Genomic DNA, 26,740 nt, shown 5'->3' on the forward strand with positions numbered 1-26,740 from the left:
CCTTAAAGGGTAGTTAGTTCTACAGGAATGGAAATTAAATCTGATTATGACCAGTGTTGAGTTATTAATTCTGTGATAACATATTATTTTTTGCTGCTATTTGTCACTTAGGATAAAGTGTCAGAAGGTCTTGGCAGTTTTTTGTACTTTCAGTTAATTTGATAGGGATAGGAAGCTTGAGTTGGGTACAGTGGGAATAAGGAAATAAGGAAAAATGTTCTAAAACCACTATTTAATGGGTTGTTACTGTATAATAAAGAAAACAGATTAAATTCTGTGCCCTACAGAATTTAATACTGAAAGTAAGTCTTAAATTCTTTCGCATAGATTTATAACCCTCAATACAGAGATAAGAAATTTGACTATTTTCTGAATATATCTTTGACTCTCAGTAATGTGTAGGTGCTGTAATAGATATAAGAGCATAGGGCTTGGTCTTTACCCCCAGGGAGTTTGTTATAAATTTGGAAAGAATAAACATGTTCATATGGCAACTAAGATAGAATATATACACACATTATAAGTACATGGTTCTAGATTGGGTGTAGGTGAAGGAAACTACAAGTCCAGTAGACATGAGTAAGGATTGGGAGGGGAAAATAAAGAAGAATGAATTAAGAGAGAGAGCAAAATATCTCTCACTCAAAATGAGTGCTGCTCAGAATTCCAAACGTTTTTTACATTTGTTTTATATGAAGAACTGTAATGCTATTATGAAAAAAAAAAAAATCAGATCATTGTGCTCACTCCAGATGATAAAGACTTTAAATATGTTGTGGGTGTTCAGAGAGTTAAATTAAGGCTTTTGTTTTAAAAGAACAAGAAATTGTTTAAAAATCAAATATTACAAGAACAGGTGAATACAATAAAGAATACATTAGAAATCTTTGTGAAAGAAAAGATAGTCTTGAAATAAAAAGTACAGTGGATAGCATAAACTATAGAAGAGAGACAGGAAGATAACAAACATTAATGCATAATTAAGGGAAATGGAAGGTAGGTGGAGTTTTCTATACTCATACTAGGAATTCCAAAAAGAGAATGGAGGAAATGGTAGAGAAAGGATATATAAAAATATAATTTCTGGATATTTTCTAAAACTAAAGGAAGGGTAGGTAAAAATAAGTCCATTTATTAACAAAGTTTACTGGGAGACAGTCGTAAAAGTCATCAGCAGGTAAGAGGTCAGATGATCTGCTGGGGTAGATAACATCATTGAGTCATTGAGGCCATTCTTTACCCACTCCTATATGAGTGCTCTTTGCTGTGTACCTTTGTAGTGGCCTCCCACTGTGGATGGGATGCATTGTCCTGCCCTTCACTGAGGTCAGTCATGTGACTTGCTTTCACTGATAGAATGTGAGCAAATGTATCCACAAGCATAGTTTTGAGATGAGCTTGTGTACCAGGGCTTGCTTTTTCACCTCTACCATCATCATGAGAAAAAACATGCCAGTTAGCCTACTGGTCCCAGGAAGAATAAATAGGTTAAAAAAAAAACAACCTTCAGAGATCTGTGGGAAAATGCAAAAGATCTAATACTTGTTTCATTGGAGTTCCAGAAGGAGAGGAGAAAGAGTGTGAGGCTGAAAAATATTTGAAGAAATGTTTGAAAATGCTCCAAATTTGGCAAAAGGCAAACCAACAGATTCAAGAAGCTGAGTCAACACTAAATAGGATAGACCCAAAGAAATCCACATTTAAACACATTTTAATCAAATTTCTGAAAACTAAGGATCCCTCTCCCCACACCATACCCCTAATCTTAAAAGCAGCTCAGTGAAACAACACTTTACCTATATGATAATAATTTGAATGACAGTAGATGTGTTCTTAGAAACCGTGCAGCCAGAAGGAAGTGGCATAACATTTTTCAAATTTTGAAAGAAAAGACCTGTTAACCCATAATTGTATATCCAGCAAAAATAATCCTTCAGGAATGAAAGTAAAATAAAGACATTTTCAGATGAAAGTAAATTAAGAGATTTATCAATAGCAGTCTTTTTCTCAAAAAATTGCAATATTAAGTTCTTCAAACAGAAGGGAAATGATAACTGAAGAAGACTTGGAACATCAGGAATAAAGAAACATTGAGGAAGGGTGAATATCTGAGGAGATTTTGTCCTGAATTTTTAAAAATGATGTTTGACAGTCAAACAATTATAAAACATTTTTAAAGTAACACTCATTGTGTGTAGAGATGTTGAAGACAACCATGTCATAAAGGGGGGACCAATAATGTGATGTAATTGTTGGTAAGGTTTCTGCATTTCACTTGAAGTAGTAAAATGTTGATACTAGTTGACCCATATATTAAGTATGTAAATTATACTCCCTAGAGCAAGCTCTAAAAAACTGTAACGAGATACTCAAGAAACAATAGAAGGTCTTGACTTACGATGATTTGACTTGATGATGATGTGAAAGTGATTGACATTCAGGAGAAACTGTACTTTGGATTTTGAATTTTGATCTTTTCCACAACTAGAGTACACATACAATACTCTCTCATGATGCTGGGAATTGCAGTGAACTGTAGTTTCCAGTCAGGCATGTGTTCATGAGGGTAAACAACAGATACTTTACAGTATACTGTGTTGCCACCATTTTTTTGGATATTGTGTTAACATTTAAGGTAGGCTTAGCTAAGCTATGGTGTTAGGTAGGTTAGTTGTATTAAATGCATTTTCGACTTAACGATATTTGTAACATGATTTTTTTTTTTTTTATATACCCCATTGTAAATTAAGAAATATTTGCATAGATATATTAAAATATGGTAGGCCCTACCCTGGCCGATTTGGGTCAGCAGTTGATTGGAGCATCAGCCCATAGACCAAAGAGTCATGGGTTCAATTTCAGTCAAGGGTATGTACCTCTAATGCGGTTTGGTCCCCGGCCCTGGTCAGGGTTGTGTAGGAGGCAGCCAATCGATGTGTCTCATTAATCTCTCTCTCTCCCCCCTCTCCCCTCCATCCTTCTTTCTTCCCACCCACCACTCTCTCCTACTCTCTCCCTTCCCTCTCTGTCTGAAGATAAATGGAAAAAATATCCTTGGATATTTAAAAAATAAATATGGTAGGCCCTGGCCGGGTGGCTCAGTTGGAGTGTCATGCCATACACCAAAAGGTTGTGGGTTTGATTACCTGTTGGGGCACATACCTAAGTTGCAGGTTTGATCTTTGGTTGGAGGCAGCCAACCAATGTTTCTCTCTCACATCAATCTCTCTGTCTCTCACTCTCACTCTCTCTCTCTCTTTCTCAAAATCAATTTTAAAGAAATTATCCTCAGGTGAGGAATTTAAAAAATGGTGGTAGCCCACAGGAAGGCAGAAAAGGAGAAACTAATGTAAACAGGACAGAAAACAAATAGTAAAATGGCAGACTTCATTCTAACATAAATAATTACATTAAATGTAAGTGTTCTAAACACACCTTTTAAAAGATTTTCAGACTGGTTAAAAAAAAAAAAAGTGAGCCAACTATATGCTTCTACAAGGAAATCGCTGCAAATGTAATGATATATTGATTGTACAAGAAAATTACTTAAGATTTAATGATATATTACATCATGCTAAAGGTTATCAAATAATCTATGGTAAATCTCCTCAATGGTGAGATTACAGAAGCTTTCCAATTAGAGTTAAAACTAGATTAGAACTTCTCTGTCACTGCTTCCATTCAACGATAAAAATAAGAAAAGAAAAAGAAATACCTGTTTCTCTTGCTGTTGAAAAATAGAGCATTTCTGTGAAACTTTTCATAAGCTGAAGTGGTATAAAGTGGAGTATGTGATAGCTTTTTCATAAAAGCAGAAGTCCTCTGAATTTTTTGTTTGCTAGTGAAAACTGGTGTACTATTGTAGTACGTCTTTTGTAATATAATAGAATTGAAAAAGATACAAATGTTTTTTGATTATTAGAAAATCAAGAGAATCTACAAATTCAAAACTGATGAGTGTTCAATAGAGTTGCTGGATATAAAATTAACATAAAAATGACATTTCTATTGTGAATAGTCAGTTTGAAAAAGTATAGGAATAAAGATCTTTACATTAACAGAAGCCCAGTTACAAGAAGAATCGTGACTAAGATGCCTATTAAAGTGTGTAAGATCTAGCCCGGCTGGTATGGCTCAGGGGTTGAGCATCAACCCATGCACTAAGAGGTCGTTGGTTCAATTCCCGGTCAGGGCACATACCCAGGTTGTGGGCCAAGTCCCCAGTGGGGAGCATGCAGGAGGCGGCTAGTCAATGTTCTCTATCATCAATGTTTCTATCTTTCTCTTTTCCTCTCTCTCTAAAATCAATAAAGAAAAAAAAAGTTTGTAAGATCTTAAGAAAAACATCACAGTGGAACTGAAGGACATAAAAGATAACCTGAATAAATGGTGCAGTATACCATTATGATCTTGCATTGGGAGGCTTAATTTTATAACAGTGTTTACTTTAGTCTTTAAAATTCACTGCATTTTCATTTACGATCTCCCTTATTACCTCTTTGCAACTGATGCTAAATTTTATTTGCAAACAAAGGTCTATGAAGCTAAATATTCCAGAGTAGGGAGATTGTGTGTGTGTAGCACACAGATGGGGGACAGGGTTTCTACTGTGGTGGTTAAGATGGGATAGAATGGGCACCTGTATAGAGAAATAGACCAGAACAGAATAGGAAGCTCAGATGAGGCATTACAAATTGGTGGGTTAAGTATAGACTATGCAGTAAACGTTGCTAAGATTATTGGTTATTCACATGAAAGAAAAAAAACTAAATGTAGAACTTTGACCTCATGTCACACTGGTTAGTGCTAGGTAGATTAGAGATGTAACTATAATAAGCAAATTTTAAAGGCTATAGAAGGATATGTCAAAATTCTTTGACTTCGGAGTAGAAAGGATTTCTTAAACAAGATTATATAAGGAAAAATTATGAAGATTGACAGATGTGACTACATCAGAATTAAACAAAATGTCTTCTAATGTAAAAATACAATACACAAAGGAGAAAAGATGAGCTACAGACTAGGAAAAGATATATTTATCCCTGGGATGAGTCCCAGGGATGCAAAGTGTTTGCAATATTTGCAAATCAATAAATGTGATACACCACATAAACAACATGAAAGATGAAAATCATGATCATATCAGTAGACGCTGAAAAAGCATTAGACAAAATCCAGCACCCATTTCTGATAAAAACATTCAGCAAAGTGGGAATAGAGGGATCATATCTTAACATGATAAAGGCCATATGTGAAAAACCTACAGCCAATGTCATACTCTATGTAAAAACTAGAAGCATTTCCCTTACGAATAGGAACAAGACAGGGATGCCCACTTTCACCACTCTTATATTAACATAGTACTGGAAGTCTTAGCTATAGCAGTTAGAAAAGAAGAAAAAAAATAAAAGGGATGCAAATTGGAAAGGAGGAAGTGAAACTGTGATTATTGGCAGATGACATGATATTGTACATGGAAAACCCTAACGCCTCCATCAAAAATTGACTAGATTTAATAAATGAATTTGGCAATGTAGCAGGATACAAAATTAATGTCTAGAAATCAATGACATTTAAAAAAAATATGTCTTTATGGATTTTTTTTTTTTTTTTAGAGAGGAGGAGGGAGAGAGAAATAGAAACATCGATGTGAGAAACATCCATTGGCTGTCTCCTGCACGCCCTCTACTGGAGGTCAAGCCTGGAACCGAGGCATGTGCCCTGACCAGGAATTGAACCGGGACCTCTTAGTTCATGGGACAATGGTCAGTGCACTGAGTCACAACAGCTGGGCTCGATGGCATTCTTACATACCAATAATGAACATTCAGATAAGGGAAACAATTTATCATTGCAACAACAAGAAAAATACCTAGCAATAACCTTAACCAAGGAGGTAAAAGACCTGTTCTCAGAAAACTATAGGGCATTGAATAGAGAAATAGAGGAAGATATAAAAAAGTGGAACTACCCCTGGCCAGTTTGTCTCAGTGGTTGGATTTGTCAGCCTGTGGACCAAAGAGTTGTCAGTTCAATTCTGGTCAAGGGCAGGTACCTCAGTTGTGGTTCGTCCCCGGTAAGGGTCATGCGGGAGCCAGCCAGTCATTGTGCCTCTCTCACATGAGTGATATTCATCCTCCCTCTCCCCTCCCTCTTTCCCTCCTCCCCCCTCCCTTTTTCCCTCCTCTCCTCCTCCCTCTCCCTCCCTCCCCATCCTCTTGTCCCTCCCACTCTATCTGGAAATAAATGGAAAAATATCCTCGGGTGAGGATTTAAAAAAAAACAAAAGTGGAAATGGAAATATATACCATGTTCATGGATTGGAAGACTCAACACCATTAAAATGTCCGTACTACCCAAGGGATTCAGTGCAATCCCTATTAAAGTGCCAATAGCATATTTTACAGATCTAGAAAAAACACTCCAGAAATTTATATGGAACCATAATAGAACCTAAGTAGCCACAGCAATCTTGAAAAACAAGAACAAAGTAGGAGGGATCACAATATCAGATATCAAGTTATACTACAAAACTCTTGTAATCAAAACAGCCTGGTACCGGCACAAGAATGGGCATATAGATCAGTGGAACAGAACAAAGAACCCAGAAATCAACCCAAGATAGTATGTTGGGAAAATTGGAGAGGTACATGCAAAAAAATGAAACTAGATCACAAACTTATACCATGCACAAGAATAAAATTAAAATGGATAAAAGACATAAATGTAATTCGTGAAACCATAAAAATCCTAGAAGAAAATGTAGGCAGCAAAATCTTAGACATCATACGTAGTGGAATTTTCACTGATACATCACCTAGAGACGAGAAACAGGAAAAAACTAATAAATGTGACTACATCAAACCAAAGAACTACTTCTGCACAGGAAAAGAGCATCAAAATGAAAAGGAAACCCACTTTCTGGGAGAACATATTTGCCAATGATACATTGGATAAGGGGTTAATATCCAAAATATATAGAATACTCATGCAACTCAACAAAAGGAAGACAAACAATCTAATTTAAAAATGGGCAGAGGACCTGAATAGACATCTCTCCAAACAGGACATACAAATGGCCAGGGGACATACAAAAAAATGCTCAACATCACTAATCATCAGAGAGATGCAAAGTAAAACAAATATGAACTGTCACCTCACATCTGCCGGAATTGCTGCCATCCACAAATCTTCAAACAAATGCTGGCAAGGATGTGGAGAAAGGGTACTCTACTACACTGCTGGTGGAAATGCATATTGGTGCAGTCACTGTGAAAAACAATATGGTGCTTCCTCAAAAAATTGGAATTGCTGTGTGTCTGTCTGTCTGTCTGTCTCTTTCTCCCTCTCTTGCAATTTGTCCCTGGCCTCGATTGGGGTTGTGCAGGAGGCAGCCACTTGACATGTCCCTTTCACGTCGATGTTTCTCTCTCTCTTCCTCTCTCCCTCCCACTCTATCTGAATAAAAATAGAAAAAATAAAAATAAAAAACTGGAATTGCCTTTTAACCCAGTGATTCCACTTCTAGGAATATATTGTATGAAGCCTGAAACACCAATCAGAAAGAATACATGTACCCCTATGTTCTTAGCAGATTTATTTACAATAGCTAAGATCTAGAAACAGCCCAAGTGTCCATCAGTAGATGAGTGGATAAAAAAGCTGTGGTACATATACACAATGGAATACTATGCAGCTATAAGAAAGAACGATCTCTTATCCTTTGAGATGACATGGAGGGACCTGGATAGTATTATCCTAAGTGAAACAAGCCAAGCAGAGAAAGACAAATATCACATGATCTCAGTTATTTGTGGAATATAATGAACAAAACAAACTGATGAATAAAATAGACCCAGAGACATAGAAGTCGGGTACAGACTAACCTCAGGAGAGGAGGTTTGGGGGTGAATGAAGAGATAAACCACAGAATTTATACACATGTATGTGTAACCAATGGACACAGACAACAAAGCTGGGGATGTGGCGGGGGCGAGATTCAGAGGAGGGTGTCAGTGAGGGTAAATGAGAAATGTGTAACAAATAAATTAGTAAAAATAATTAAACAGGGAAAAAGGGGATATCTGTAATACTTTAAACAATAAAGATAAATTTTTAAAAAATGTGTGCATGTAGTCCGGCTGGTGTGGCTCAGTGGTTGAGCATCAACCCATACACCAAGAGGTCGCTGGTTCGATTTCCAGTCAGGACACATGCCCGGGTTGTGGGCCAGATCCCTAGTGGGGAGCATGCAGGAGGCAGCCAATCGATGTTCTCTTTTATTGATGTTTCTCTCTCTCTCTCACTTCCTCTCTCTCTAAAATCAATAAAGGAAAAAAAATGTGTGCATATATACATTCATTTACATTATATACCTATAAATGCTTGTATGAGTTCAACAAAACCAGGTAGGACAGTGGAAGGCACTATGTTCTGCTGAGAGTGTAAATTTGTACAACTACCTTGGGCATGTCCATTTATAGCCAAATGATTGAACTGTGGTATTATGTAGAAATGAAAGTAAATGAGTTACGCCGGCATACTCAGTAATGTGGATACATTTTTTTTTATTATTTTTTTTTAATTTTGTTCTTTATTGATCCCAGAAAAAGAGAAAGAGAGAGAGAGAGAGAAACATCGATGAGAGAGAACACTGGCCACCTTCTGCATGCCCCCACTGGGGATCTGGCACACAACGTGGGCCCCTGACCAGGATTCCTACTGGCGACCTCTTGGTGCATGGGTCGATGCTCAACCATTGAGCCAGTCTGGCCGGGGTGGGGGGGGGGGGGATACATTTTTTAAATAAAAACACTGAGTGAAGAGAGCAAGTTGAAGAATGATGCATGTAATATGATTCCATTTATATAGACTTTAAAATAAGTAATATGTATTTATAGATGTATAAGTGTGTATCAAATTATGAAACTTATGAGAATGATGAACACTAAATTATGTGGTACTACAGGGGAAGGAGAAAGGGAAATGGAATCTGGAAATTGTATTCAAATCCTCTTCTTTGTCTATAATATATTTTGTTTCTTTTTTTTTGAGGCACCTGAAGCAAATGTCTTATCTTAGATATACTAAAGATTGATGGTGGGTTTTCATTATAGTCTCTAGCCTTTTGTATATGTTTGAAATAATTCAAATACAAATTTAGTTAAAATTTTTGAACAAAATGGAATTTTAAAAGGATTGGAAAAATGTTTTTAGTCATTTTATTTAGATGTGTGTGTGCACGCGTGTGAACTGTGTAGTCTTATTTTTCTATTCTCTATGACACTTCTTCCTTGTCTTTTGTCTACCCTAGATGTTATGTTCCATTTATGCTTTTTATGGGCACTTATGAATACACCGTTGCCTAGTAAAACAACACATTTAAAATTGTGATTATTACTTAGTTTAATTTTACATTACTTTTGTTGTCACATAAAAAGGATAAACAGTTGTAATTATAAAGGTCACTATTCATTTTCATTATTGCTAACAATGATTGAATGGAAAATATAGCCCTGTTTAATAATTGATTCTCTTTTCACTTAGAGACTTCTGGTACAGAATTTTTTGGTAACCTTCAAGCTTCTTTGTTTATTCTAGAAATGATCCCTTTGTGAACTGATCAATTTTAAGATTAAGCAACAATTAAAACAAACACCCACCCATGATTGCCTGGCTTTGGCAAATTTTAATGTGAATAATGAAGTAACATCTTTGGAGACAGTTTGAGAGGGACCTGTATTGACTCACTTTGGAGAGAAAAGAAATGGCATATTGTGGAGAAAGATGTTAGATGAGTTTTTAATATTAAAAACACTCCCAAAGATACTTTCATTGAAATTATAGAGTCCTTAAATTTTAAGATTTACTGGGCTTTTTAGAGGTTGGGGTAATAGATATATACTAGGTATTTTTTGGTTTCAATAGAAGAATATATCCCTTAAAAAACAGATTACTTTTATTTTATTATAATTTGCAATTTATTAAATTGTTTGTATAAAACTGCATAACTCTTTAAAAAATTTTTTTTTCCTTCATTGATTTTTTTAGAGAGAGAGAAAGGGAGAGGGAGAGAGAGATAGAAACATTGATGAGAAAACATCCAGTGGCCACCTCCTGCATGCCCCCCACTGGGGATTTGGCCCACAACCTGGACATGTGCCCTGATTAGAATCAAACTGGCGACTTCTTGGTGCATGGGTCAACGCTCAACCAGTGAGCCACACTGGCCTGGCAGAAACAGCATAACTCTTAAACTTCAAGTTTCTCAAATGTTTATGCTTAGTATTGTGCTTGACATTTCAAGCACTTAATAGACCTAATGCCTTATTGATAATGTGTTTTTAATTATATATGCAATTTCCTTGGCAGTTATTACCTATCCTTTGTACACAACTGATATATTTAGGATTGGTCTTTAAAATTAGAGCCATCTCTCCCTTTTGACCTGGTTATATTTGACCACTTAAGAGAAATAAGTAACAGTGTGTGTGGCCTATAAGTGAAAACAAAAATAAAAACAAATTAACAAAAATTTCTCTGAATGTGAGAATACTATTACAGTGTATGTAAGCATTATTTTAAAAACCTAAACCAAAAATTGAATTCATATGCATTTCAGAAGTAGCAGGAACCCTAAAAAGTTAATTTATCCAATGACCTCATTTTATAATTCATGATAACTAATATTTATTGAGAACCAACTATCGGCAATATTTGCTACTTTTTATACTTTGTTTAATCCTTATATCAACTCTGAATGAGATATTTCTGTTATATCTGTTTTATAGTTGATGAAGTTTAGACTTAGGAAGATTTAATATTTTGCCAAAGATAACATTAACCTGGTCCCTCCACTATCAAAATGCTGGTCAGATGAGAAAGCCTAGGACAAAATTCATGTTAATGTCTTATGATGAACTTTGCCTTGCCTCATGTTTCATTGGGAGCCAACATGTTTAGATTCTAGTTTTGTTTCTATTATTTATGAAGTATATTTTTTTCTTTAGTATAATGCTTCATCCCAGCAACAAAGAGAAATAATTAAAAGTAGGAGCCTGGACAGGCGGCTACAAGAACCAATAGTATTAACGAAATGGAGACATAGCACTATTGTGCTGGACACCAATGACAAGGTAAGACTTTTTGAGAAAAATATGTTGAAAATTTTGGCAAATTTTTATTATTTTATTTTCTCCTTAGCTGAATCTCATACTTAGTGACTACTGTTTTATTGTATGTGACATCATTTTGTCCTGGAGTAGGTTTTGGTTTTAAAGTGTTTTGATTTTTGCACAATGGACCTTATCCGTAGGTTAATGATGTACATATATGTATACCTTGATACATTTGAGCCTAGTAGATGACAGGTTTTTTGTTTTTGTTTTTTGATAATCCTATTTTAAAGTCACATATCAGTTAATTGTTTGTCTTTAATCTTCCAGAGGTTTTATAGTACAGACATTTAATTAATTTTCCCCATACCAGGGATGATTGGAATTCTACACCCTCTGTTTCCCTCTCTGTGTAAAGTGCTTCTTTTATCAACCTGAGAAGTAATGTTTTCTAGTTCAAATAGGAGATGAATTTTGATGCAAGATTTAGAATGGGAAAGCCATAAAGTTTTTGACTTCCTTGTGTTCCTTCTCTGTATTGTGCCTTCATTTTGGGAATGGAATAGGAAATCAGTAGAAATTTCCAGAACATTAGGCATACTAATGTTAAAATGTGAAAGTGGTGGTAACACCCCACTACTAAATAAACTTTTTAGAAAGATACTTGTTGCTGGGGACTTTAGACTTTTTACTATCAGGCTTCTCTTTTCCCATAATTAACAGGTTTCCTGCATTTTTAGGTGTGCTGTTCAAAACAGAATGAACTCTTCTAAGGCATAGTTCTCTATATTTGGATACTTTCAATCTTAAATTCCTTTCTAAATGATCTCAATCAGTCAAAAACAAGTTGTTTTTTTTATCCTCACCTGAGGACATTTTTCCATTTTTTGGTCAGGTAGAGTGGGAGGGGGAGAGAGGATGAGAGAGAGAGGGAAACATCGATGTGAAAGGGACACATTGAGTGGCTGCCACCCGTATGCCCAACCAGGGCTGGGGACAAACTGCAACCGAGGTACATGCCCTTAGCGGGAACCGAATCCGGATCTCCTGGGACAGCAGGCCAACACGCAAACCGCTGAGCCAAACCGGCCAGGGCAAGTTTTATTTTTTTAGTACTATAAGTAACTACGAAGTTGGTCTTTGTTGAATTAAAAGGTGGACTTTTGGGGAGCTATAGAAATAGTCTATACATATAAAATGGACTAAAAGAACAGTGACTGTAGTGGATAAGTTTCTAATTTCTGTTTTGTAAGGTTGAATGTAGTCAGCATATTAAAAGATTGAAATTCTGGGGTTTGTGCTATTGAAGAATGCTTGAAAATAGATTATCATAGAGATTAACCTGAGTAGGTAAGATTCCTAGAGATTTTAATAGGAAAAATCATTTGAGCCCTGGCTGGTTTGCCTCAGCAGTCAGAGCGTCAGCCTGCAGTCCGGAGAGACCCGGGTTAGGTTCCCGCTAAGGGCCCGTGCCTTGGTTGCAGTTTTGTCCCCGGCCCTGGTTGGGTCATGCGGGTGACAGCCACTCGATGTGTCCCTCTCACATCAATGTTTCTCTCTCTCCCTCCCACTCTACCTGAACAAAAAGGAAAAATGTCCTCGGATGAGGATAAAAAAAATAAAATAAAAGTCATGTGACTCTAAGAACCAGATTACAATTCAGGGTTTATAGAAAGCTCTTATATATACCATATATAATGCTCTACTGTAAAAGCCATTGCTGAATCAACTGCACTGCCTCTTAATACTGAACAAAAAGGATGATTATTTTGGTGATGGGGACTTGAAATTTATTTTTAGTCCATTAGAATCACTTTTATGAAGTTCTTATTACATTTCCTTTTTCATGGCATTGTTTCAAAGTTGTGAGGATATGATTTTCTTGAGACCAGGGCTTATCTCCCCCACCCTCCCATCCCCAACCTTCAACCTTATCCTTTAAAAGTAGAATCATAAATAATTGCTTTACTAAGTAAACTTTTTTTATTATAATCCCCAAGTAATACCTTTTTAATATTTGAGGCTATGAACGAGGGACTATACCAGAACAAAGTACCTGACTATATAAAGGAGTTGAGTGTGTATAACTTGAAATAGAAACATACTTCTGTGTAGCAGATGTTATGATGTTGTGGACACCTGTGGAGGAGAGAGGTGTATGTATGTTGTGTGTGTGTATATGTGTGCATCTGTTTGTTTCTACCTGTGTATGGTTTTTACTAAAACCTGTTTGGAGACATTTAAGATATATTTATATATACATATACATTTATAGCAAACATAAGTAAATGTATAAATGTAAAATTGCTTCTTGTATATAATAATTAAAATAGTCACACATAACTACTCCATTTGATGTTTTTGTTTTTTGGTTTTTTTCTGTAGGACTGATATGCTATGAAAAATAAACTATAATTACCATTTGTTTTACTCATTTGCTTATTTTCTAGTTTGTGGGTTATCAAATCTTCCTTTTCTCCGACTTTTTTGATATTAGACACTCTTAGAAGTTAAGAAATTGAAAAGTGAAACATCTAAAGCTGTCAGTAAAAGTAGTTAAATGGGGCTAAACTGAAATTTGGACATTAAGTGTAATTTCATTTTTTAAATTTATGTTTAGTAAGATTTTAATATTTTGTCCATTAATAGTGTAGATCTAGGATGTTTGATTTGCAAGGTTGTCCCTTCAAGTATTAACCCTGTAAACTTTCACTACTGCCTAATTTCTCTGTTTATAAATTATATGGGATATAAATCTGAAGATTTTTCCCTGAGTGAATGGATGTTAACAGTTTTTGTATTGTGATTTAGTACAAACTTCACAGTACCATCTCCAGTTTCATAAGCATAGAAGAAGTAGACTGATACAGATGTGAAGATGAATGTTCAAAGAGATTATTTGGTTTTATAGGAAAATTAATAATAGGTATTGGCATATAAGTTTTAAAATTCTCTTTTCCTGAAATTATTCAAAACATTTAGGGCAATGGAGAAAATTTAAGTGGAGCTTGACTGTTGATACAAAAAACCAATGTTTTTTTGTTTTCACAAGAGCAAGTTAGTATGGTCATTATTACATTTTTATCCATAATGTTTAGATTTTACCTATTTTAAATATGGTTAATTCAAGCTAATGTAACATCATGATTTTAAGGTAACATGCATCAGTTTCTTTTGAGTAATTCTATATGCAATATTTAAGTTAAATTGCAATTGGTATGATATGTTGTATTTTATAAACTTCATATCTGTAGTTAGATCAGTAACATATTATTTTCAGAGTTCAGTAAAGAAAGAAAATAATTTTTCTCGCTTCCCCTATTAAGCTCTCTCACTGTGAGTAAAAGGAGAAGTATATAAGGTAGAGTAATATTTTTTGTTACTTATTTCTTACAGGAATCTCCACCTGCCTCAAAACCCTGCTTTCCTGAAAATGAGTCTTCTCCCTCTTCACCAAAGCACCAAGATACAGTTAGTATGATAGGAGCTTATAGTAAAATTTAGTCCAGCTATTTGAATCAATTTCAATCAATTTATTTTCTCTAAGAATAATGTTTAAATATTTCTTGGGCTTCTATTAAATTTAATTGGTTTTTAAAAAGATAATCACAATGAAAATAGGTTTAAATTAAAAATCAGATCTTATTGATTTAAAAGCCACTTTTTGTGCAAAATATGTTATGGTATCTTCATGATAAATTTATATACCATATTTGCACGTGATGAATTTGTTTGGCTTTTAAAAATAAATATAAAAATCCCTGGAGAATCCTATCAAATTATACTTTACCCTTTTTTCCCTCAGGCCAGCAATCCAAAGGTAAGAAGCATTTCCCTCCTTCTTATTGAGCATTGTGTTTTTGTGTTGTTGTTTTTCTGTGCTGTACATTACATTGCCCATTCTATGCTAGGTGAATTTTGGAGAGATGTAACTCAACTTTAAGTTTATCCTAAACTGAAAAACCTTTGAGTGGCTTCTCTCTAGATACCTGTCTTAACTGGTATGAAATTTTACTTGATCTTTTCTGAATTTGCTCCAGTCTTTTCTTTTGCTTCAATGGATTCTCTTTTCTTTTAGAATTAAGATTGCAGGGTTTTGTTGTTGTTGTTGTTTTAATCTTTACCTGAGGATATGTTTTATTGATTTTAGAGAGAGAGGAAGGGAGAGAAAGAGAGAGAGAAACATCGATTGGTTGCCTCCCATAGTATGCACTTTGACTGGGGGTTGCACCCACAGTCTGGGTATGTGCCCTGACTAGGAATCAAACCTGTGACCTTTTGGTGCAGGGAATGACACTCCAACCAACTGAGCCACACTGGCCAGGGCAAGACTGCAGTTTTTAATGAGGACTACAAGATTGTGCATGCTGTGGCTCTTGACTGCTTCTCCAGCCTCACCTCATATTTCTTAGTTCTAATCTTTCCTCCTGGCTTGTTTTCCTCTTACTTCACTGCCCTTTTGTCCTTTCCTCAAAGGAGCCCGCTTTTCAGCTCAAAGGCCTTGCACTGTTGTTCCTCTACTGAAACATTTTTCTCCCATATCTTTGCCTGGTTAACTTCTGTTCATTCATTATAGCTAAGTTCAAACTTTGCTTCCATAGAGAATTTTATTTAAATCTTCTAGATTTAGTCAGGTTTTTCTGTAATACTCTTAAAAGCATTTAAAAAAAATTTTTTTTTTTTTTGAGGTACGTGCCTCCAGTGGGAACCAAACCTGGGACTCTCTGGTCCGCAGGCCGGTGCTCAACCGCTGAGCCAAACTGGCCAGGGCACATTTATTTATATTATACTTGATTTCATGAAATAGAGTTACTATATTCATTTCTATCTTCTAGGAACCCTGAACCCTCTATTTATGCCTGTTGACTTTCCCACTAGACAAAGAAAAGCTTCCATAGAGCAGGAACAGAGTCACCCCAATACCCGTTGCAGTGGCAGATGGTAGTTCAGTAAATGATTGTTGAATAAATAAAAAACTTTTAAAGATTTTCAAAACAAACTTTTTTTTTGTTACTTCCTTATTTTATGAAACTATAATAGACTGCTGTTTATTAGGATACTTCTGATTTCTTAGAGGCCAGGATTTCCACAGATGCTGAATTTTACTCTTTCTCCATTCCCTAACCGAGTCAGGTCTTCATGGTTAATATCACCTGTTGTACACATTTCCTTCTGACATAGCTCAGGTCGTTCCTCTGCCTCCAGTGTCCTTGGATTTTCTTACCTACACTTGACAGTTAAATCCTGTGCTGACTGTTTAGGAGTCCTTGCCAGACTAACCTCAGCATGTTAATAATCTTTTTTTTTTTTTTTCTGAACTCCCAGGTCACTTATTGCATTGAATGGTGTGAAAGTTACCTCATATACCCCTTGTCTCCCTACTAAGGTTTTAAACTCCTAAGGGATAGATGCTTCTCCTTTTTATCTTTTGCATTATTTAACACAGTCCTGTATTTATAAACATTAAATATAGATAACTGTGAACATGATTTTAGTGGTTTTGTAAAGAGTTACTGAATGGATCTAAGGTGCTTTACTACCTTACTCTCTATCAGAAAAAAAAAGAAGAAACACTGTTTAACTTATTTTAAATATAATTCCTAATATCTCTTATAAATTATTTGTATTTTGATAAAAGGGAATTTCTGGGTAACCTTAGAAATAGGACTTTGTAAATGTTCTAAATAGAGTTACAAAGGACTGTTTGCAAATTATTTTTATGCCTTAGCCATTTTCTGAAGAGACCATCCTGGACTCACGGTACCCTCTGATGGCCATCACAGGGAAGTGCCTCACCCGTGTTTCTTCTGTTATTTTGTGTATATTCAAATGGATCGAAAAACAAACAGAAAAACAGTGACTAGCTCTGTAATTCTTCCTGAGGCCTGTCTTTTCCCACTCAGCCGCTTCTTTCCCTTGGAATGAGGAATGCTGGGAAATACGCCCCTTCCATGCTGCCAGCCCCTCCTTACTGAGGCTTCTGCCCTCCTTGTCTTCTCTTCCCTCCCTCTCCCTATGCTCTCACTTCTCCTTTTGCCCTGGTGCCACAGAGTCTTACCTGTCTTTCCTACTCTTTCTCAGTTAATACAAGGAGATCCCTACCCAACCCCCTTCTTTGTGAGTTAACATCTGGCAGGTATAAAGCCTTTAGTGGTAAGAAAAAGGAGACTACAAATTTAGAGATGAAAATGATATCATAATCAGTGCTAGCTATTGATGTCATCTTAAATCTCTGCAAATTGCCTACCTTCTCAATTCTTCTTTAGTTTTTTAATCAAAACTTTATTGAAATGTAATTTACATATCATACAGTTCACTTATTTAATGTGTATAATTTCAGTTGTTTTTTCATTGCTGTCACCCCTCTATCTCTAGATCCCACCAAGCCTTAAGCATATAGTAATCTTCTTTCTGTCTCACTAGATTCACTTATTCTGGACATTTCATATGAATAGAATCATTTAAAATACAGTTTTTGTTTTTTATCCTCACCTGAGGACATTTTTCCATTTTTTGTTCAGATAGAGTGGGAGGGAGAAAGAGAGAAACATCGACATGAAAGGGACACATCTAGTGGCTGCCACCTGCATGACCAACTAGGGCCGGGGACAAACTGCAACCGAGGTACATGCCCTGAGTGGGAACCGAACCTGGGTCTCTCTGGACCACAGGCCGATGTTCTAACCGCTGAGCCAAACCAGCCAGGGCTAAAATACTGGTCTTTTTTGACAGACCTTGTTCACTTAGCATGGTATTTTTATTCAATCTCTTCTAATCAAACCAGATTTAAAATTTCATTTCTCAATGTTTATTTTTATATTATTTTTGGTTTTTAAATACATTTTTGGGAATAGGCATTGCATACATTGTTTTTAATCATTTTAGTTTTTACAATATGACTACAGTATGTATTAAACAGGATTTTTGTTAGCTGACTTAAGAACTTAATATCTTTGTCACTTTAATATTAGAACATTAAAGTTTTTGATTACTGAATAAAATTTTAGAATAAACAACTTGGAAATTTGAGCTTTTCAACCTGTATTTCCAGTTAGGGTATTAAAATATATACCCATTTTGGAGGAAAGAACATTTCAACACTTGCTTTAACAAAAGTATTGAACAAATGTAATTTTTTAAATTGAATAATACTATTTTAAAGCCTTTCTAAAAACAGAATTTGAATATCTAATTTTTTTAAATTTGCATTTCTGTTGGTCTGTTTTTGTTTTTTTTTTGAAGATCTAAATTTTTAATAACACTAGCTTAAAAAATTTTTTAACTAAAGTGAAATTTGTGTAACAAAATTTACTATTAATCATCTTAAACTACACAGTGCAGTGGCATTTAATATATTTACAGTGTGCAGCTATCCCTTCTACCTAGTTTCAGGACATTCTCATCCCTCAGAGGGAAACACACCCTTCAAGCAGTCAGTGCATCTCTTTCCCTCTCCTTTCCCTCTCCTCCCGGATCCACTCGTGTGCCTTCTGTCTCTGTGGATTTATCTGTTTTGGGGGCTTCTGGTTCTTTTTCAAGACTTTTTCATTGTACAAATATATTTTTCACTGTATTACAAGAATGTTAGTATTAAATGATTATAATTTAATGAATATGATTATAATGTGATGGACTATATTGATTTTGATATATAATACTTGTTAGCCGAAATTGGGAAATACCTATTTTACCAAATGAATGCCACATTAATTAGAAGTTCTGGAGCCTGCAAAGTGATTATGAACCCCTGAAAATTTTCACAAATTACTTAATGGAACTGACATTTTATAATTTTCTTGCCTTATTAGGATAGGATAATCTTATTATTTTTTGATTAAAATGTAATCAGATTTTGCTAACCCTTATTAAAACATTTTCTTTGAGTATCAGCTATAGACTAAGATATATTCATGTATGAAAATTGGCATTTTTTACTGGACTTAAGATATTTTTATGAAGTTATTTTAGTAAGTAACATAAAAATATTGGTTAATCTTGAATCATGTTAAGTAGAGAAAGTATACCAGATAGTTTGAAGTAAAGATCTATTTTTTTCCTCCCAAATTTCTCACCTGTACAGCCAAAGCTATATTATTTATCTGCCCACTTGGCATTTTTATGTCAGATTTCAGAAACTTCAGTATTTGAAAGTTAAAGGTTTCTTTTCTCAGATTTCTTTCTTGTGATAGCACTGCTAATATGTTGGTTTATAACTTCAACAAATATGTATTGAACTACATGTTAGATGCCATACTAAGCACTAGTCTTACATTGATGAACATAATTAACAGCTGTGGTCCCAGCATACAGCCTAATGGAGTATACAGTAAATATATAATAGATATGTAGCTGTACTTTGCATTAAGTGCTATGAAAGAAATAAACTGGGCAGTAGTAAATAATGGGAGGGGTAAAGGAGCTCATATGTAAGAGTGGTCAGGGAAAGCTTTTCTAAAAAAGTGTCATTGAAGCTGAGTACATAGAGAAAATAGCTGAGGTGTGAGTTAGTCGGAAACTCACTTGCCCAAGTTTGGGAGTTTCCCTCAGATCTTCCTTCTCACCCTCACATTCAGGCCCTGAATCTCTCAAATTTGGGCCTTCACTCTCACTATGACTGCTGTAGCTCAGGCCTTCAACATCTCTTATGGAAATTATTAAATTAGCATTCTAGTTGGATCCCAATCTGCCACCCTTTCTTACTTCCTTCTTTCCATTGCCTCATTCATTACTTGCTACTTCAGCTCACCAAATACTGTGAGGAAACTTAAAGGCTCTTATGCTTTCTCTAGTTTCTGTGCCTTTGTACTGTCTGTTTCCATCTAGCTAGATCTTACTCCTTAGCTCAAGTGTCAGTCTCCAGGAAGGAAGCCTTCTTTCTCTCCCACGTTGAATTAGATAAACCTTTCTCATAGCACTTATCACATTGTGTGGTAATTGTGTATTTGCACATTTTGGATAAGGCAAATTTTGTTTTTATTTTATGTTCAAGTTCGAGTGCTTAATACTTAGAGCATTAGTAATTGGGTCTTGGTTCCTGGAGAATTTTGTGAACATTTTGGACCCTTTTCTAGAATAATGTATATACATGCACAATTTTATACCAGTTTCAGTCCATCCATTGATTTAGGTAAGAATCCCTGATTTAGAGTATCTTTCTCATTTTTAGGCTTGTCACCATGGCTATCCTTCTGTGTTTTGACACCTGTATTTCCTTTCTACCTCTGCTTTGTTGCCTTGCACAATTTTAGTTTTGGCATTTTTTATAGGCTTGATTTTTTTTTTTTTATCCTCACCCGAGGACATTTTTCCATTTTTTGTACAGATAGAGTGGAAGGGAGAGAGAGGAAGGGAGAGAGAGAGAGAGAAACATCGACGTGAAGGGACACATCGAGTGGCTGCCACCCACACGACCGACCAGGGCCGGGGACAAACTGCAACCGAAGTACATGCCCTTAGCGGGAACCGAACCCGGGTCTCTCTGGACCGCAGGCCGACGCTCTAACCGCTGAGCCAAACCGGCCAGGGCTATAGGCTTGATTTCTATCTCTGCACTTCTAGTTCCTGTGCTCACGTGGACCAATATCCATTCTCTCAGATTAATGGTGTTATTTAGTTCCTGAATTATTGAAAATTTTGTTTCTTTCCTGCTTCTGATAGTAAATTGAGGAATGTTCTTACTGAACAGCTTGTGCATACTTATAACCGTGTAATTTATGTTTTTGTTGAGACACAACAAAGAGCTTCTATGAAAAGTATCAGACTTGCATATCTAAGGAGATCAAACTTATGCTTTATGAGAAAATTACAGTAAAACTTCATATGAGTGTTTCCCAAGTTCCCATTATACCAAAAATGAGGATCAGCAACAGTGTGTCAGCTTTGTTTATGGATGTGAGTTCTTATCAGAGTAGGCAAAACTTTCAAACATTATCTTTTAGACATATTGAGAAAATAATTTTATACTGTGTTTATTTCCCATACAAGAAAGATTTTTTTTTTTTTTGTAATTAAAGTACATAGAGAAAATAGCTGAGGTGTGAGTTAGTCAGAAATAAATTCCGAATTGGGAATACATTTTTCTGTATGTGTGTACGTGTTTCAACTGAAATAAAATGGACTGCTCTGTCATGTACATACAGTGCTTCCTAATGTTGATGATTAACATAGGCACCAACTCATTTTATTAAATTCATTTGAATATAGGAAGCTAAAGCAATGAGAAAGTGCTTCTTTACTTCCACCTGGAAGAATTTTAAAATAACATTTACCTTGAGCACAGAGACTTTTGCCTTCATAGGGTTTGGTGATGAAGCTATGTCACTAATTTTTTTTTTTTAAATCCTCACTGGAGGATATTTTTCCATTTATCGTCAGATAGAATGGGAGGGAGGGAGAGGGACAACACCGATGTGAGAGAGGTACATCAACTGGTTGCCTCCCGCAACGACCCTGACCAGGGCCAGGGACCAAACTGCAACTGAAGTACGTGCCCTTGACCGAAATTGAACCCACAACTCTTTGATCTGCTCACTGACGCTCTAACTGCTGAACCAAACCGGCCAGGGCATATGTCACTGTTTTTGACATCAACTGACTAATTTATCTAGTTTATCCAGAGCCCAGTTTACCTTCTGATACTATATTTAATGAAGTACGTGCTGAATTTTTCATGCCATGTTAAGGCCAGCTCTATGCATAGTGCCATTACTTTTGAGCTATTTATTAAATTCAGTCACTGCATTTGTTCTACCTAGTTATTTTTACATTCTGACAAATGGGTTAGTATCTTAAATAATTTTCAGACTATATTGTTGTAAAGTAACAGCAAAGTAATTCATTTTTGTGGTACTTATAGCATTGTATCACTTCTTCGAAAAGGAAGTCATAAATAATCTTTCCAGTGCTGACTTGTAGCATTTATATGGAAATTTGATAGCCAGATACCTTATAGGGCTGCTATGACTTAAGAAGAGGATTTTTTTATTATAGAATTACTGAAAATAATTTGACAGATGTATTAAGAAGTTACATTCTTTTTTTTTTTTTTTTTAAGTATTTATTTTTTTTATCCTCACCCGAGGACATTTTTCCATTTTTTATTCAGGTAGAGTGGGAGGGAGAGAGAGGAACAGAGAGAGAGAGAGAAACATCGACGTGAAAGGGACACATCGAGTGGCTGCCACCCGCACGACTGACCAGAGCCGGGGACAAACTGCAACTGAGGTACGCGCCCTTAGCGGGAACCGAACCCGGGTCTCTCAGGACCGCAGGCCGACGCTCCAACCGCTGAGCCATACTGGCCAGGGCAAGAAGTTACATTCTTTTTTTTTTTTTTATCCTCACCCGAGGACACTTTTTCCATTTTTTGTTCAGATAGAGCGGAGGGAGAGAGAGGAAGAGAGAGAGAGAGAGAGAGAAACATGGATGTGAAGGGACACATCGAGTGGCTGCCACCCGCACGACCAACCAGGGCCGGGGACAAACTGCAACCGAGGTACATGCCCTTAGCGGGAACCGAACCCGGGTCTCTCTCTACCGCAGGCCGACGCTCTAACCGCTGAGCCAAACCGGCCAGGGCAGAAGTTACATTCTTAAAAAGGAACTGAACAATACATACGATACAGAACTAATCTTTTGTTTTAAACTAATTTTTAGAATGTCAGATCATTTTGATTCAGTCGTATATAAGGATTTGGACTTCATTGTCTTTATGAATGATGATATTTGTATATGGTATTACTCTGTTCCATAGGGTCAAGAGAAATATGGATTATTAAATGTAACAAAAATTACTGAAAATGGAAAAAAGATTCGGTAAGTACACAAATCATAAATGTTCTGATATTTCATCTGATTGAAATAAATAAAACTATGAATATAATTATATTCTAGTAGAAATGTTTAAAAGGTTCATAAGAATTTCAAATAATATATTTTCTAATATAATGTATGTAGAATTGTCATAAAATGTATGAAAATTTTCTTTGTCTTGACATAGTAAGGTGAAATTAAATTCAGAGGTGAAAAGGCAGAGGATTCTGAGCAAGGATTAGCTTTATTTAAATTTTTTAAAATAAGTTATAAATACACATGGCAAAAAACAAAGGTATGCACAATATTTAGTCAAGTCAGTCACCCAGCCATCAGTTCCTCTCCCCAGAGGCAGCCAGTTAAATCGAATGAGATGTAATGTTTTGCTTCAGAGATAGACTATATATATTTGTATGTGCATAGATTAATTTTTAAACAATTTTTTCATAGTTTATCTTGGAGACTGTCTCATTTCATTGCATGCAGAGCTGCCACATTGTTTCTAACTGCTGCATAGTTACATATTGTATGGCTGTATCACAGTTCATTTAACTATTAGTAATTTGGAAGTATTTAGGTAGATCTGTCTATTCGTAGACATTTAGGATGTTTACATTTTTTTCTGTTACAAACAAAATATACCTATATCTTGCATAGTTTATTTTGCAAGTATGTAAATAGGTCTGTGGAAAAAATTTTTAAAAAGTGGAATTTCTAGGCTATATGCAATGGTCATTTTTATAGAGTGTTCCAAATTGTTCTCTAAAGCATTGAATCAGTCTATACCTCTTAAGTAGCAGTGGATTTGTCCACACCTTTGCCAGTTTAATATGATGTCAAATTCTTTGATAAAAGAGATAACAGGGAAATGGTATTTTTACATGTCTTTTGTGTGTGGGAGGGTGGGGTAGAATGTCATAAGCCATTTGCATTTTTGTTGTTGAATTGTCAATTCTTACCTTTGTTTTTCTTTTGGGTTGTTGGCTTTTTTGGTTAATATCTTTGTAAGATAAGTTGCATTTTCTCCAGTTTTTAAAAACTGGTGAAATGCTATGATTTTTAGTCAAAATGAAGTCAGTCTGTTGTTGAGCTTTCAAATCTATTCTGTAATTGAACTATCTTTGTCAGATTTTAGTACATGAAAGTTTAAAGTGCTCTAAAATAGTTTTACAAGTACTGCAATTATCTGTTTCTTAAAACTGTTCTTTAGTACAAGTCACTTATAAATTGGGCCTTTATTTTTCTCTTTCTCTCTTTTGAATGTATTTAGTAAAGGTAATTCTTTGGCCACTTTGTTTTATTGTTATTTTAATTGTGATAGTCTTAGATTTTCTACTTTTTTTGGAGTACTTTTGTTGATTTACTAAGAATATCATCCATTTTATCATCTTCAAATTTATTTACATAGAGTTGAACAAAGTAGTCTCTGAATTTCCAGTGGTTCTCATATATTTTGGTCTGAGGACCCTTTTAAACTCTTAAAAATCATTAATTACTGTAAAGAACTTTTGTTCGTATAGTTTGATATTTATTATGAGAAATTAAAAATTTAAGAATATTTATTAACTCTTTTAAAACTAATAACCTGTTACATGTTAACATGGTTAACATTTTTGTGAAGAAAAACCCCTGTATTTTCCAATACAAAAAATAATTTTCATGAGAAGCATTGCATTTTTTTACATTTTCACAAATCTGTAATATCTGGCTTAACGGAAGATAGCTGGATTCTCATCTCTGCTTGCAGTCAGTTTGTTGTGACATATTATTTTGGTTGAAGTATATGAAGAAAATTCTTCCTTACACAGATAAAGTTGGAAAAGGGAAGAATATTTTAATAGTCTTCTCAGATAATTGTGCATATTTTTTCTGCTGCACTGAAACTCCATAAATGTTAGTTGCAATGAAGACTCTGAAAAACCATCTTTGAACTTCTCATTTCTCAGTTACATGAAAATCCATGGGCATATGTGCATACTTTTTTAGCATCTTGTAGGTCATTTGGAAAATACTGGTTTATTACGTTTACCAATTTAAATGTTAACACATTTTATTTTATAATATTAAAGAATCGAAATCAGAAAAGCCACCAAGTATTGGAAAAGTGACAGCCTCACAGTGACAGATATGCCAAGTTTTCCAAAATCTACTTTCTGTTTGAAACTTTATTTTTTTATTGTTAACAAATATGTGTTATGTGCCATTGATGCAGCTCTGACTCCTGGCCACCAAGGATGAATGAGTGACATCCATCATGTTCTGCCCTCAACAACCCTGCTTGGCTCCTATAGACATATAGCTATGGCTTCTTATATGGAGTCAGTCCATCTCATATTTGGTCTTCCCCTTTTCCTGCTACCTTCTTTTTTTCCGAGCATTATTGTCTTTTCCAGAGGACCCTGTTTTCTCATGATGTGCTTGAAGTAGGACAGTTTTAGTTTTGTGATTTTTGCCTCCAGCAATACTTCAGGCTTAATTTGCTCTGGGACCCACTTGTTCATCTTCCTGGTGGTCTACGTTATCCTTAGAGCTCTCCTTCAACACCATGTTTCAAATGAATCACTTTTTCCCTCTCAGCCTTTTTCACTGTCCAACTTTCACATCTGTACATAATATTTGCAAATACGAGGGTGTAGATGACCTTAGTCTTGGTCTCTAATGACCCGTCTTTGGTCTTCGTGGTTTTTCCTAATTCTTCCATTGCTGCCCTTCCGAGTCTCAGCCTTCTCTTCATTTCTTGGCTGCAGTCTCCATTGGAATTGATGGCTGAACCAAGGTAAGCAAAATCTTTAACAGTATCAGTGTCTTCATTGTCTAGGTTAAAGGTGTCTATTTCTTCTGTAGTCATGATATTTGTCTTCTTAATGTTCAAATGCAGTCTTGCTTTGGCACTTTCTTCTTTCACTTTCATCAGAAGTTGTTTCAAATCATTGCTACTTTCCACCAGTAAGATGGTGTCATCTGCATATCTTAAGTTACTGACATATTAAGTCATTGATATTTCTTTCACCAGTTTTCATTCCTCCTTCCTCTGAATCTAGCCTAGTTCTTTATTTATATGATATGTTGTATGTACAAAGTTAACAAATAGAGAAATAAAATGTACCCTTGTCTGACACCTTTTCCTGAAGGAAACCATTCTGTTTCTCCATATTCTGTGAGAGCGACTTCCTGTCCACAGTACAGGTTACACATCAGGACAATCCAGTGCCTATTTCTTTCACAGGAAACCCAGAGCTTTTCATGTTGGTCACAGTAAAAGGCTTTACTGTAGGCTACAAAACATAGACTAACATATTTCTAAAATTCTTTGCAGCACTCCAGTATCCAGTGAATGCTCATAATTCGATCTCGAGTGCCTCTTCTGTTCCTGAAACTAGCTTGTACTTCTAAACATGTCAATAAACACTATTATTTATTGTCTTTGAAATGAAAGAGATTTTTTTAGATCTTTTACTTTTGAGATAATGTCTACTTGCCAAGTAATCAAGTCTAAAGAACTGTCGTGTGCCCATCAGTCTTTTTTTCCCCTGCAAAAAATTGGATTCCATGAAAAAAATGTGACTAATTCTGCTTGCAACTCATTCACACAGGTGCTTCAGTCCTTGAAGCAACTGTTGTTAATTCAGTGTTCAAATGTCAATATTTGTTCTCACATATATATATATGTATTACTTCTGTAGTTTTTTATTTTGAAAATCAATAAAGTTTATTTAAAGTGGAAATATATTATACCATTTTTCAGTGTGGGGAGGTATTAGTAGGTATTATCTAAGGACAGAGGTTGAATATAAAAAAAATAAAAATAAATTCTT

General features: G+C 35.4%; 1 protein-coding gene across 5 annotated transcripts in view; it reads left to right on the forward strand.

Annotated features, from left to right (window-relative positions):
* Window positions 1-26,740, forward strand: part of ARHGAP12 (Rho GTPase activating protein 12) — a 146,037-nt gene that overhangs the window by 98,239 nt on the left and 21,058 nt on the right. For 3 of the 5 annotated variants that reach the window (XM_036254767.1, XM_036254758.1, XM_036254785.1), the window contains 4 exons: window positions 11,010-11,135; window positions 14,511-14,585; window positions 14,920-14,934; window positions 22,867-22,928. In XM_036254767.1, the coding sequence (XP_036110660.1) occupies window positions 11,010-11,135; window positions 14,511-14,585; window positions 14,920-14,934; window positions 22,867-22,928 (278 nt within the window). The remainder of the gene's footprint in view (window positions 1-11,009; window positions 11,136-14,510; window positions 14,586-14,919; window positions 14,935-22,866; window positions 22,929-26,740) is intronic. The other 2 variants (XM_036254775.1, XM_036254794.1) reach the window with 1 other exon arrangement.

The sequence above is a fragment of the Molossus molossus genome, unplaced genomic scaffold, assembly GCF_014108415.1.
Source record: "Molossus molossus isolate mMolMol1 unplaced genomic scaffold, mMolMol1.p scaffold_m16_p_1, whole genome shotgun sequence".
In the NCBI taxonomy this organism is placed as follows: domain Eukaryota; kingdom Metazoa; phylum Chordata; class Mammalia; order Chiroptera; family Molossidae; genus Molossus; species Molossus molossus.